The sequence below is a fragment of the Erpetoichthys calabaricus genome, chromosome 10 (assembly GCF_900747795.2).
Source record: "Erpetoichthys calabaricus chromosome 10, fErpCal1.3, whole genome shotgun sequence".
Lineage (NCBI taxonomy): Eukaryota > Metazoa > Chordata > Cladistia > Polypteriformes > Polypteridae > Erpetoichthys > Erpetoichthys calabaricus.
The window spans coordinates 152,144,760-152,158,792 of NC_041403.2; the positions used below are offsets into that span (position 1 = coordinate 152,144,760).

The following is a 14,033-nucleotide window of genomic DNA, read 5'->3' on the forward strand; positions in this document are numbered from 1 at the left end:
TCTGTAATAACTCTATCTAGGAGGGAGCAATCTAAACAAAACAATGTGCAATGTGGTCCTCAGAATATGGAGCTTCGAACAAGTCAAGTTGCCCCAGCGTCGGAGCCTTGAGGTCGGCTGGACAGCCATTGTGACATTTAACATCCATTTGCAACTTCTGGGTGCATTCTGCCCGTACCCCTTCAGTCAGTCACTTGACTTCTCATCAGGATGGTGGCATACAGTATTGAGCCGCGCGTCTTCATGGTGTGATCCTATTGGGTCACCAATTCATTTAAGCGATGTCAGAATCAACTGGATGATCGTGAGTTAACGGAAGGTTACTTCTGGCATGATGGAGCGACGTGTCACACATCGGCAAAGATCATGGCAGAAATTGAGTCCTTCTTCGGCATCAGGGTAATTTCAAAAGGGGCTTTGGTCACCACGGTCGCCGGATCTGACACCACCAGACTTCTTCCTTTTGGGGTATGCTCAAAGGAAAAGTGTATCGGAACAATCCTCGCACTGTGGAAGATTTGAAGGAAAACATCCAACGTGAAATTGCTGCTATTCCCCCTGAGACGCTTGCCGATATGTTCAGGAACATGGAGCGCCGTGTCAAAATATGTCTGTCAGAAAACGGAAACCACTTGCAGCACTGCATGAAATGCAATCGATTACCCATATGTCAAGGTATAGAGCGGATTTTTTTGGTTCAGATTGCTTCATCCTAACAGGAGTTACAGCAGAATATTCAGGGCCTCTTTCGAGTGAATCTCCCTGTAGTTTTATTAACTGTATTAGACAAATGAAACGGAGTGCATTCTGTGCTTAGAGAGAATGTGTGTGTGTGTTTTAATTTTAAGTAGTCCAAATCTTGATTGAGTGTGTGTGTATCTCCCTTACAATGGACGGCAGAACTGCTCAATACTGGTTTCTGCCAATAATGTTTGAGTAGGGGAAAGGGCAATTGTTTGTATCAGTTTCATTTGTTCATACTAAGCAATTGGGCTGCCCAGAATATGTGAACACTATACCAGGAGTGTGAGGCATGAAGAGGAAGAGAGCAGCACCACCATTGCTCCATTCACCTCAAGTCCAATAATCCACATTAACCACATTTCATTCTGTGTTTTGGCTCATTAAGATTATTTTTATGCTCCATGAGTACTCAGTGCTTACTTTATTTACGGAATTAGCTGGAATAAATGTTTTCTTATTTTAATAGTTCTGTTTATCCTAAGCAACAGTTTTGTCTCCTTTTCTCTTCAGTCTGTACACCTCAGACTATACATATAAACACCAGGGGCCTCATGTATAACGCCGTGCGTAGAACTCACAGTATAACATGGCGTAAGCACAAAAGCAGGAATGTGCGTACGCACAGAAAAATCCAGATGCAGGAATCTGTGCGCACGCATACTTTCACGTTCTTCCGCTACATAAATCCCGATCAGCGTGAAAAGTAACGCACGTGCACGCGCCTTCTGTCCCGCCCCAACTCCTCCCAGAATTATGCCTCTTTGAATATGCAAATCGATATAAATAGCCTTCTGTGAAAAGACAATGGGAAAAGCACGGGGGAAAATATAAGAATTTCAGCGAATACCAAGTGGAGGCAAAGGAAAAACGTACTATTTGTTGGTTTAAACAGTGGTATAATCAACAAAAGAAAGTTGATCGAGTGACATAGTGTCAGAGAAACTCGAAAGCTCAAGTTCATAAAGTCGCACAGTGCCCGAAATAAAAAAGAAGTCACATATCAAAGTCGGCGTGAAAAGGCGAATCACAGCGGACCGTCTGAGTGTCATATGAAAGCTTATTAGGGTACAGAGAAAAAAAATAGGCACACAGTGGGGAAAAAAAGCACGAAATGTCAACTTTAATCTCGAAATTTCCACTTTAATCACGTAGTTTATTTTGTCCTTAAAGTAGAACATCATAAACTTCATCTTAAAATCGTTTATTTTACTAGTTTCTCAAGTAGCACGTTAAATGCTTTGTTCTGTGTTTAATAACATGCTTTCATTCCTATCATCATGAAAATGATATCACGTATACATCTCAGTATTTTAATTATTCAGAGAGCTGTAATATCACGAATGTAATGGATTCTGTGTCCTGTCGGATAAAGAGAAAGAACGGAAGCATGTAGTGATTCACACACATAGAGCACATAGAAGATCAAACATGGGAACACGGTGGCGCAGTGATTGTTCATATCTCACGCAAGAGGCTTGCTGCACCATGTGCGACCTTCAATGAAATAATTTATTACAGAAGTACTGTCTCTTTCAAACGTACTAACCTCCAATTCCTGTCCTTACTTTTCTTTCTCCAAATACCCAATTGCCACACAATCAGCTCTGTAATAGACGTTAAGCCATCTGTAAGCTTAGAATGCAGATTCTCCAAAACTTTTAAGGAACATTGAAATATCTTCGTAGTACATGTTTAATTATTCTATCTGTCTATCCTTCCAGTGTCGTGTCAGCACCAGCAATAATACAGCGCAAGGCAGGAGCTATCCCTGAACTAGCTAGCGCTGCGGCACTGTGTCCTCACATGTTTAATTATTAACAATACAGATTATTTAAATGAAGTTAAAGGTTTATCTGTATGCTATAAGCAACATATTTTGCTGCATTTCATCTTAAAAATGATATCGTCATCATACGCGCTTTATAAAGTGGCGCAGGTTGTGCAATATTATAACTTTAGTGCAAGTTAAACAGTGGGGTAATTGTACTTATAAGTACAAACAGTTCTACAAGGAGCACTTGATGGACTGATTGACTGCGTTTATAGTTCTTGGGATGAAACTGTTTCTGAAACGCGATGCAGTGAGCGTAACAACGCTAAAGCAGTTATGGTATTTGGAATACTACGGCTATTCCCTGGACCATTATATTGTTACAGGATAATTACAGTCAGATGCATTACACTAATAAACAATATGCAGTTAATTTCATTGTATTTATAAAGCCGCGTCAGGAATCTGGGTCTAAGAAAGAAAGGGTAACCACACAGGAACAGTAGCACTGCTTTGACGCTGGGTGCCACCAGTCTGCAAAACCGAGCGGAGAAATTGCGTACGCCAGGGTATGAGGTCCCGTTTAAATGTGCGTAACTTTACGTCAAGTTTAGGTTTTATACATCGCGATTTGAGCGTGGAAACGTTCGTACGCAACATTTCTATGCGTACGCACCGTTTATACATGAGGCCCCTGGTCATGTCACTTGAAGAAATTCTCAGGTGATTCTACACAAATGGGGTGTATTGATGAGGGCATTAAATAAGACAGATTATAGGCTTGAGGTGGCAAAAAAACTGCCTGTGTCTTAACATCAGCAAAACCAAGCAACTAGTTCACTGAATTTTGCTGTACCAAAGAACCTGTACGTTCGGTCACTGTCCAGGGCGTGGATGTAGAGGTGGTGCGCTTCTACAAGATTAGACTGGTCTGCGAAAACAGAGGACCTATATTAGAAAGGGAAGAATCGGGGGCTTGTCCCCTTAAGTTTTCCCTTCAGCATACAGAATACCAGCTCAGTTGGATTTAATTCTGGCTTGGCCATTCAAGAATTTTCCATTTTTTAACTTTGGAAAACTCCTGTGTTGCCTTAGCGAAATGTTTAGGATTATTATCTTGTTGTAGGATGCAGCACTGTCCAGTGAGATTGGAGGCATTTACTGGAACTTGAGCAGATGAGATGTTTCTGTACACCTCAGAATTCATTGTGCCACTGCCATCTGCAGTTCCATCGTCAATGAAGAAAAGTGTGTCAGGACCTGTGGTAGCCATACATACCCAAGCCATAACACCCTCATTATCATGTCTAACAGATGAGGTGGTCTGCTTTGGATCTTGGGCAGTTCCTTTTCGTGTCCACATTTTGCTCTTGCCATCACTCTGGCACAGATTCATCTTTGTCTCATCTGTCCACAAGACCTGTTTCTGGAATTCTACAGGCTCTCTGAAGAAACTATAATGAGGCTAACTAGTATGGCCTCTGTATTTCTGTTCATGAAGTCTTCTGCGGTTAGTTGTCTCTGACACATCCTCATTTGCATCTGAAAACTATTTCTGATCTGTCAGACAGGTATTTGGGGCTTTTTGTTAACCCTAGTGTGGATTCTTCTGTCTTCCTTGGTTTACCAGTCCCTTTGTGATTACTCAGCTCACCAGTGCGTTCTTTCAGCCTCATAATATCTTCTTTAACATTCATTTGCACAGCTGTTGTCCACTTGTTGAATAATGGCAACTACAGACCCCAAAGGTAGTCTAACCAAGTCAAGTTGGGGAGCATGCACTGGTACAAAATATTGCTACAACCATCACACAACAAAACAACTCGGGATCCCGGTTGGCAACCCCCCAGGCAGACACGTGGTCCAGTCCCGCCCACCAGAAATGACCCTCTATCTGCCGCAGCCAGGTGTTACGTGGGTGTCCCCTTGGCCTGGTCCAGCCACTCTGGTCCCCAACAATGAGGATCCTATGAGCTGGATCACCCTCGGGGAAATGCGCCACATGGCCGTAGTGCCATAACTGACGCTCCCTCACAATACAGGTAATGTGCCTCATTCAGGACTCCATGAGCAACACAAAGTCAAACCAACAGTACCCAAGGATTTTCCGGAGAGACACAGTACCAAAGGAGTCCAGTCTTCATCTCAGGTCAATGGATAGCGTCCATGTCTCGCAACCATATAGCAAGACAGGAAGCACCAGGACTCTAAAGACTTCGTCCTTTTGCAGAGATATTGCGAGTACCAGACACTTTTTTCCAGCAACCTCATGACACCCCATGCTCTCCCAATCCGTCTACTGACTTCATAGGAAGAGTCACCAGAGACATAAATGTCACTGCCGAGGTAAGTAAACCTCTCAACAAGGTCGACACTCTCTGCAGACAGACACACTGCTGATGGCAGTGCCCAAGAGGTCATTAAAGACCTGGATCTTGGTTTTTATCAGGACACTCGCAAGCCCAGACACTCGGACTCCTCGCTCAGTCTCTCGAGAGCCCCAATCAGAGCCTCCATTGACTCCGCAAAGATCACAGCATCGTCAGCAAAGTCAAGATCCATGAATCTTTCTTCACCATCGGATGCCCCACAGCCGCTGGACCCCACAAGTCTAACAAAACAACTTTATTAGTTAGGATAATTTACATAACATATTTAAATATATTTTAATTTACACTAATCAGGACACAGATAAATAATATATTCTCTTAAACACTCTAATGGCTTATCATTATCTAAAGGTCCATATGATCTCATCTCAAATTTAAATGTGCTGGTACAAATGTGCTAGGTCAGGTTGACCTAGTGAAACAGGCAGGCACAGATTCAAGCACTACAGAAACCCTTTTTTTTTTTTTTTTTTTTCCTCCTACAGTCTTTTTGTACAAACTGGTACGTTTCAGTTTTTTATTGAGCTGTATTCCGTATTGTTTGACTGTGTCTCTGTTGGTAATTTTATACTTACAAGCAATGTTCCCTCTAAGGAGTAGCATATAGTGAGCAAAAAACATTGTTTATGAGCGACATTTTGCTTAAGCCAAAAATTTATGAGCACCAACTCCGACGGTTGGAGTGAGTGATCGTGCGATAAGTACGAGCAACGCTGTCGGAATGAGCGATCGTGCAGGAAGTATGAGCGATGTTCTGAATTCGTGTGAGCGATTGCTCACGTGCTCAGCTTAGAGGGAACATTGATTACAAGTCATTATTACTAGTCCCAAAATTCCATTTACCTTCATATACCTGGTACACAGTAAGTGCTAAACAAAAGTTAGCAATTGCTAAACAAATATACTGTATGTGCATTGCAAGTGACTTCAAATTCAGATGCTTATTTGTTTTTCACTGCATGTAAAACCCGCCTCACTTGGTGAGGTGAAGCTTACATTGATGTGCTCATGACATATTAAAATTTCAACTGACAAAATTTTATATTAAAGAGCAAAGATATGGTTGACATTGCAGTCGTGCACACTATCAATGAATATGGCAGATTGTCAGTGTTTTTTTCAATTTGATTTTCAGTATATTTTGAAACGTATGGCTGTCAGATGAATGTCAGTGACACAGAAGTAGCCTGGTCTTTTCTGCAGAAGAAAGGATATCAACGGACGACAGATCTTGGTCAGGTATGGCAATCTAATAAAGTCTTATGGTCAATGGATGACATTTCTTCAGTGATATGTTATGTAGATTTTTTTGGTAGAATATTTTGTATTTCTGCATTTTTTTTAATTTGTAGTGGGAATTTGTTGCCCCATATCATTTGGTGTCTTTAATCATACATGTTTGTTTCAATGCTCTAGTTTTGTACATGTTACTGGCAATGTATGAAAGGCAGGCATTGTATAGAATTCTTAGGCAATATATATGATGCCAAAAATTGGACGTCAAAGTATGAAATGATTAATATTTCACACATTACCTAGGCATTCTATGCAATGCCAAAAGACAAACCGGCAAAGTATCAAATACTCCTGCTAATGCAAGTGCAATTCAAAATGACATTCAAGCCTTCCTTGTTGCAAAAAGTAGGTTAATTTTTTTCTTATTTTTTTCAGTAAGAAAGTTCTGTATTCTATTTGATATTTTCTTTTTTCATTTATGTAAAGTTTTACTTTTTTGTGCGAAAGACAATTAAGTGCAATTTAAAATCATTTTTTCCTTCCTTGCTGCAACAAGTAGGTTCATATTTTATTTTCTGTTGTTTTCCTCAATAAGAACGTCGTATACTTTTGTATTTTTCTTTTTCATGTCTTTTCAATAAAAGCCTTTTCATGACTCTCTTTTAATACTTTGCCTAAATAGCATTTGTCATTCTATATAATGCCTAGGTATTAAATACAATACCTAGGAAAAGTATATATAATATTAAAATAATTTGGATATTTCATACTTTGCCCAAAAACACCAGGAATTCTATATATTAATAAAGTATCTATCTATCTATCTATCTATCTATCTATCTATCTATCTATCTATCTATCTATCTATCTATCTATCTATCTATCTATCTATCTATCTATCTACCAATTGCCTTGGCATTATATACAATGCCTGCGTTTCATACCGGTAACTCATATAAAATATTAAAACATGAGAGTGAGTGATAGCTTTTATGCATAGGTGTAGATGTATAGAACAGCTGTCAGGTGTTCTCAACGATATAGTATTCTAGCACAGTTCTTTTTATACTGTTCATTTTAAAGGTGATTTTTCTGCCCACTAGTAAAAACAGTTAAAACTTGCATGTTTTTATTTTAATATTAGCATTCCAAATGAAATTTACCTGTCATCCTGCCCAGGATAAATGAGTTTGGAAAACAGATGGATTTATTGTGTTTTTCTTTCTTTTCAGGCCGATGTGATTCTGCTTGTTACATGTTCAGTCAGGTACTGAAGACACGGTAAAGGAGCCTTTCTCTGGCAGCGGTTACTGTTAGTAAAATGGCAGGCCGAACAGTCTTTTTATTGTAAAAGGCTCATTTGTAAAACAGCTTGTTTGTTGTCTGGGTTCAAATGCTACCTGTAACCTTTAATCTGAGCAACTACAAAAATGAAAATGTTCATGATCTAAATCAAAATTGTATCCTGAGCTTGAGGTATTAAACAGGATGACTGCACACTAATCCAAGAATATCACAGATTTTGTTCTGTTTTGTCAGTCTTTTTATGTCAGACAGCAGAAAGAAGAACCATTTGCAATTAGAGCTCCTCTCAGTAACATTGAATTTTTATCAGTTCTTAAGACTTATCCAAACTAATGTGTTGATGGTAATTCATATGCAGCATTGTCAAGGCATCCCTTATTTTTGTTTGAACATTTGACAGGCTTAGCCCTTTTTAATGACACAGTCTCAACAGAAACAACGATAAAGATGGTGCAAACCCTGCAGCAGACACCATTACTAGACATTTCTTAACGTTTTAACCTGATAAATGAATCTGAACAGCTGAAGTTGGAGGATGTGGTAACAGAAAGAACAACCTCCTTTGTTGACATCCTTATGGAGAAAGGCAAAGAAAGGTTTTGGTCGTTTCTCAAGAAATCACCAAAACAGTGGGCAGGTGATCCAAACTTTAGTGAATTTTGTGAACAGTCTGCAGCATATGATGGCAGTGAATGACCCAGATGAAAGAGGAATACGTACAGTGACATACTGAGAAAAGACGAGGAACAGAGACAGTTTACTCTTTGACTGGTTCTAAGCCATCACAAGAATTTGATAATTTGTTAATGTTGTAGATCTCCAAGTGTGGAGCCGTTCGTCTGCTGTTCAGTTTAGATGACCAAAAAAAAAAAAACTGCCAATTGGAGTGACCTTTAAATGATTTTATAATATGTATGTATATGTGTATATATATATATATATATATATATATATATATATATATATATATGTATGGTAAAGGAAAAACTAGCCTCATGGAGAACTTGAATCTATTCCTAATTTTATGTATTAATTTATTTTTTGGACCACACCAGTATGTTACTCCTCAACCCCTAGCACTCTTTTACAACATTCACACATCCCGCAGTTGTTGGTTCTCCTGTAACTCTCGTAAAAACTAAAGATGTAGCACAAAATCACATTTAAATGTTCATACTGTCACAGAAAGCATTGGAATAAATGATGAACCAACAAGAAGTGTCGACCCAAAGAGTGTTAAGGCCTTGTTGTATTATAGTAAAGGAGTAATTTGTGCTTTTTTTTGAAGTACCTAAACTGAAATGGTCCTGTAATTACAAATAAGACTTAACTTTTTTTCCTCGGATGAATATTTGGAACTCAAAACTATATCTGTCACTTATTTTTAGAGATGTTAAACTAAACAAATGTAGTAATAAATGCTTTTTTTTTGTCAACAGGGAAAAAGCAGAAAAAACAATTTGGAACCGTCTTCAGCAGCTTGTAACACTTAAGAAGAAGCGTCCCACATCTCTACCACCGCTCAAAATTGGAATTTTGGGTAACTTCTTTGGAACATTGTCATTCTTGTTATTTATGACATTAATTACAAATGTTTTTGTATCTTTATTACTATGTTTTCAAATTGTTCGGTATATTGTTGGCTAAACTGGCAACTATAATCATTATTTTGAAAATGGTTAGTTTCTTTATTTACCATTATCTTTAATGACAGGGTGTCTTGTTACTTAGTGTGTTCGCTTTTGTAAACATAAAAGAGTGCTTTTATCCATGGCACTCTTTCTTTATAGCAGACCAGTGTAAAAAAAAAAAGTTTGTGGATAACACATAATTATTTATTCACCAACAAACATGGCAACATGAAAAAGCCATGGTGGGGACTGAGGGTAAACACGTTCCATGATTTGTTATCATACGTGACTCAAACCAGGCCCATTATTCTTTAAAATGTTGCTTTATTTATTTTATATTTGAGGGTATGTATTTATATATGTCTCTCTTAAGGTCCTAATACTGCAGCTCACTGGGTCAGAGGTCGGGACTTTGACATGGCCATTTCAAAATCTTGATACCTGCTGATAGGCGTGTAGATCCCTGGCTAACATTTTCAGGATCTGTGTCATTTCTCAGACCTCCATATTGTCATTTTTAGGTGATTTTGTTTTTTTCAGATGCACATTCCTGTGGAAGAATGGCAGTTGTCTTGAATATTCTCAATGCACAAGTAGTCCTTCTTACTGTAAAATAATCAACTTTAAATTGTTTGGAAATTACCTAATAATACTTCCAAGACTGATGAGAGGCCAGAATTGTTTCTCTGAGAACATTGTACACTTTTGTCTGTGCTGTTGTGTTCTTTTTGATTTGCCAGTCCTACTACAGCACTCACTAAGGTTCTGACCTGTCATTTTTGACAATTAAAGTGACAGTTTTTAATTTCAAGGCATATTTTGTGTTTGTGTGTGTTGTCATTGAAATATATGAAAAAATAATCAAAGAAATAAGCAACAAAAATCATAGGCCTCTTTCCGTCCTTTGTTAATAAGAAGGGATACCTGCTAATATAGATGTATTACCATACAGTACATAAAGCCAGACACCTTGGGTCTTTGGCGTTACTCATGCACTGTTGTCAAAGGACAGTGTGAGCCTTTAGTTGGAAAAAATAATTATAATTGTTTGCATTTATATAGCGCTTTTCTCACTACTCAAAGTGCTTAGCAATTGCAGATTAAGGGCCTAGCTCAAGGGCCCAACAGAGAAGAGTCCCTTTTGGCATTTTTTACGGGATTCGAACCGGCAACCTTCCGATTGCCAGTGCAGATCCCTTGCCTCAGACCCACCACTCTGCCTACAAACTTACCGAGGGGGCACCCAGATGACAAGAAGCGACAAGAAATGCAAACAAACAAATACCTGGGATATTTTGCCAGGTTTTTTGACTGTATGACATGGTCTTACTGAATTTAGAATCCTGTATTACAGTGTGTATCCCATAGGACTCAATTTAATGCTATGTAGCGTTGGCCACAATTGAGGTGCTGCAGAGTTTGGCTGTGAACAGGGATGGAAAAAATCACTTCCGCGCTACCCTCTAGATTGTTACAATGTCAAAATTCTCCTTCTTAAATACTTGTATTGTCTGATGGTGTATGTCATGTTAAGTTAGACATGTCAAATTGTTATATGGGTGCAAACTATGTATTGTATACTAAGTGTGAACCAGCAGATCAAGAAAAAGGGTAATAATTTATCAAAATGAAGATTGTTACATCTACTAAATATTCTAAATGTTTTAGAGAGCTACAAGATCTTTCTTTATAATATTTAAGCATTGATTGCTCTATTTCCATGTTGTATTTTATTTATTTGCTCGTGTTTTAATTGTATGCTGAAACAGCTTTTTCATGTTATTCAGGATGCATGGCTGAAAGACTCAAGACTGATTTACTTGAACGTGAGAAGCTACTAGATGTGCTAGCAGGCCCAGATGCGTACCGTGATCTTCCACGGCTGTTGTCTCTAGCTGAGGGTGGTCAACAGGCAGTCAATGTACTCTTGTCTTTGGAGGAGACGTATGCTGATGTCATACCTGTCCATGTACATTCACAGGCAAAGACAGCTTTTGTGTGAGTTGTAATCATTTCATTTGTTGAAATGTATTCTTTTCTTTTATAGGATTTTTGACTTGTGGACTTTACAAATATGCATATTTGTTGAAATTTGATCAAGTCAGAGTCAGAGAATCTGATAGAACGTTCATTTCAATTTTAAACTTTTAACAAGGAATGAGTATTGAAGTTCTACAGTGTTAAATTACGTTAATCCTGTAAAAAAGCCATTAACTGTTAAAATGATTAGATGACAAGTGTTTTTGTTATGTTTTATTGGTGTCTTTTAGCTCCATCATGAGAGGCTGTGACAATATGTGCAGCTACTGCATTGTTCCTTTCACTAGAGGCAGAGAGAGAAGCCGTCCAGTTGCCTCCATTCTTCAGGAAGTAAGGATGTTATCCGATCAGGTGGGCATCTTCAAATTCATATCTGTTTGATATATAAAATCATTTGTTTGGTCATTTTTTTGTTACCCATATTTGCTTGCCATTAATTTTTTTAATACCAGTCACATATTTCATGTGAAATTTAAAAAATATATGCAGAAGCAAAATATGATAAATGAGCATGTTTGCTTACCAAGATTTCATTTTAGTCTTTAAACATTTCCAAAGCTCAGCACTGCTGCTGGATATGACTTTCCTGGATTTTTCAAGTCCAGCATCTTGTCTTCACTCATCACTTCCAGAAACATCATATTCATATGTTTGGTTGAATGGTGTCAATTTGTATTAGTTGAACAAGACTTCTATCCAGTGAAGAAAAAATAACCTTTTTATTTTAAACTATAGACTTTGCTGCACAGACTCGCAAAAGAAACATTGATATTTGAAGGTCAACGTATACTTCAATATGATGATCTATTTTTAATTCCTCTACATGCACACTTTACTTTTAGGAGGTTTCCAAGTGGAAAAAAAGGGTTGTAAAATGTCTGAAGTTTTCAAATAAAGGTGACAGTTGAAAATACGGCCCTTCACAAAAGTAGAGATCTCTTTGTGCACAAAGTGACATAATGGAAGAGAAAGTAGATTAGGGAGCACTTCTCGTTACCTATTTGTACCTGTAATATTTTTTTTGTACAATGACAAAACACAGTCATTGGTCAATTTTTCCTTTCTACCAGCTATGCTGCTTTTTTGTTCCTAGAGGACAGAAAACTTAATATCCACATGCATCTCTCCTTTACATTATATACATTGGGACACTGTTGAGTCTTCACGTGCTTCACCAATGAAATGACTGAATGTAGTAAATTTTGGGTAAAGGTCTTTTAAGAATTCTGTCTTTATTATAATTCTTTGACAGAATCCTATAGTCAAAGCAACCTACACGGATATCTGTAAAATTAGTTTGAGGGTTGACTAGGTATATATACAGAAAAAAGTTTAAAGAAAAACAAGGAACATATGGTGTAGTTAGTGCCATGGCTAGATAAAAACGAGTAAAAAAAAAAAAAAACAGTATATACTGTGTGTGTATATATATATATATATATATATATATATATATATATATATATATATATATATATAATATATATATTCTGTATCTTTCTATTATATAAAAAAAATCCAGCGACGAGACTTTTTTGAAAAGATTTTTTCAAGTCACGCCCTCATCTCAACCATATTCAGCCATGCCCATGGTCCAGTCATCCCTCATTCGTGTGAATGCTTTTCACAGACACAGTTCCTGCGCTCTCAGCTCTTAGAAATTTTGTCGTTTTCCTCACTTTAACTTCTCAATTAAAGAAGACGTATTATGTCCAAATCTTCTTGAAGAATTTCATCATGAAGGGTTATCAACAGAAAAAATGGGTACACGGGCAATCCTAGCACCAAGAAACAATGACAAATTAATGTGAAAATTGTCAATCGGTTACCCGGCAAACTGGTTAAATGTGTATCAATAGATTATGCTGAAACAGTTGGTGGTGATCTTGCGGAAGTTGAAAACATCAACTTACAATATCCTGAAGAATATCTACAACAGTTAACACCGTCCGGTCTTCCACCGTACGAATTACTGTAGAAGGATGTATCCAAGAAAGGTAATGTAGTACATCTTCCGCTGATAACAATAGAATTCGAAAAAGTAATTTTATTTAATAGAGAGAAAGAAACGAAATTCAATCACAGGCAGTTATACGTTGCATTGTCACGATGAAAATCCAAACACAGAATCAAAATTCAATGCAATATCAACGAAAATTTAATTAAAAAAATTGTTTTTACTGAAATTTTACAGTAAAAGTGTAAGTTTAAAAAGCATGTTAATTTCAAAGCCTAACAGAACGAAATCGTATTACACAACGAATAACTCTAATGCAACATGAAACATAATTTACTTTCAAATTATTATTATTATTACTATTTTTTGAGCAGCAGAACCGCAAAGAGGCTAGTGCGTAGTGCAGGGGGGCAAAGCCCCCTAGTATATATGTGTGTGTATGTGTACGAGCAAAGAGAGTTGAACTAAAACGTAACAGCAAATTTTGTCGCTGTTTACAGCAGATTATCGTCCTCTGCCCCTGAATTTCGAGAACCGTCGACATCCGCATTGAAAGAGTTAATATACAGTACCTCAGGGCTGCTTTTCAAAAAGAGTTCTGCAATTAGCAATGACACCTGTAAGTCAATGAGTAATTTATGTCATATTGTTGTGTTGTGTTTTTTACAGGGAGTTAAAGAAGTCACTTTACTGGGTCAAAATGTTAACAGCTATAGAGACACTTCTGAAGTCCAGTTCTGCACAGCTGAGCCTACACAGCTAAGTAAAGGCTTTCACACTCTATACCGAAACAAACAAGGGGGTCTACGCTTTGCCACGCTTCTTGAAGCAGTATCGAATGTAAATCCAGAAATGAGGATCCGTTTTACTTCTCCCCATCCTAAGGACTTCCCAGATGAGGTAAATAGAGCTATGTTTTTGATTCTCAAGATGGTATCCTCAGCAATTTCAATGATTGA

General features: G+C 37.7%; 1 protein-coding gene across 2 annotated transcripts in view; it reads left to right on the forward strand.

Annotated features, from left to right (window-relative positions):
• Nucleotides 1-14,033, forward strand: part of cdk5rap1 (CDK5 regulatory subunit associated protein 1) — a 49,938-nt gene that overhangs the window by 10,799 nt on the left and 25,106 nt on the right. The window contains exons 3-8 of one of the 2 annotated variants that reach the window (XM_051932569.1): nt 6,041-6,144; nt 7,374-7,408; nt 8,886-8,986; nt 10,865-11,075; nt 11,348-11,468; nt 13,744-13,974. In XM_051932569.1, the coding sequence (XP_051788529.1) occupies nt 6,041-6,144; nt 7,374-7,408; nt 8,886-8,986; nt 10,865-11,075; nt 11,348-11,468; nt 13,744-13,974 (803 nt within the window). Of the gene's footprint in view, nt 1-6,040; nt 6,145-7,373; nt 7,423-8,885; nt 8,987-10,864; nt 11,076-11,347; nt 11,469-13,743; nt 13,975-14,033 lie in introns of both variants that reach the window. The other variant, XM_051932570.1, reaches the window with a different exon arrangement.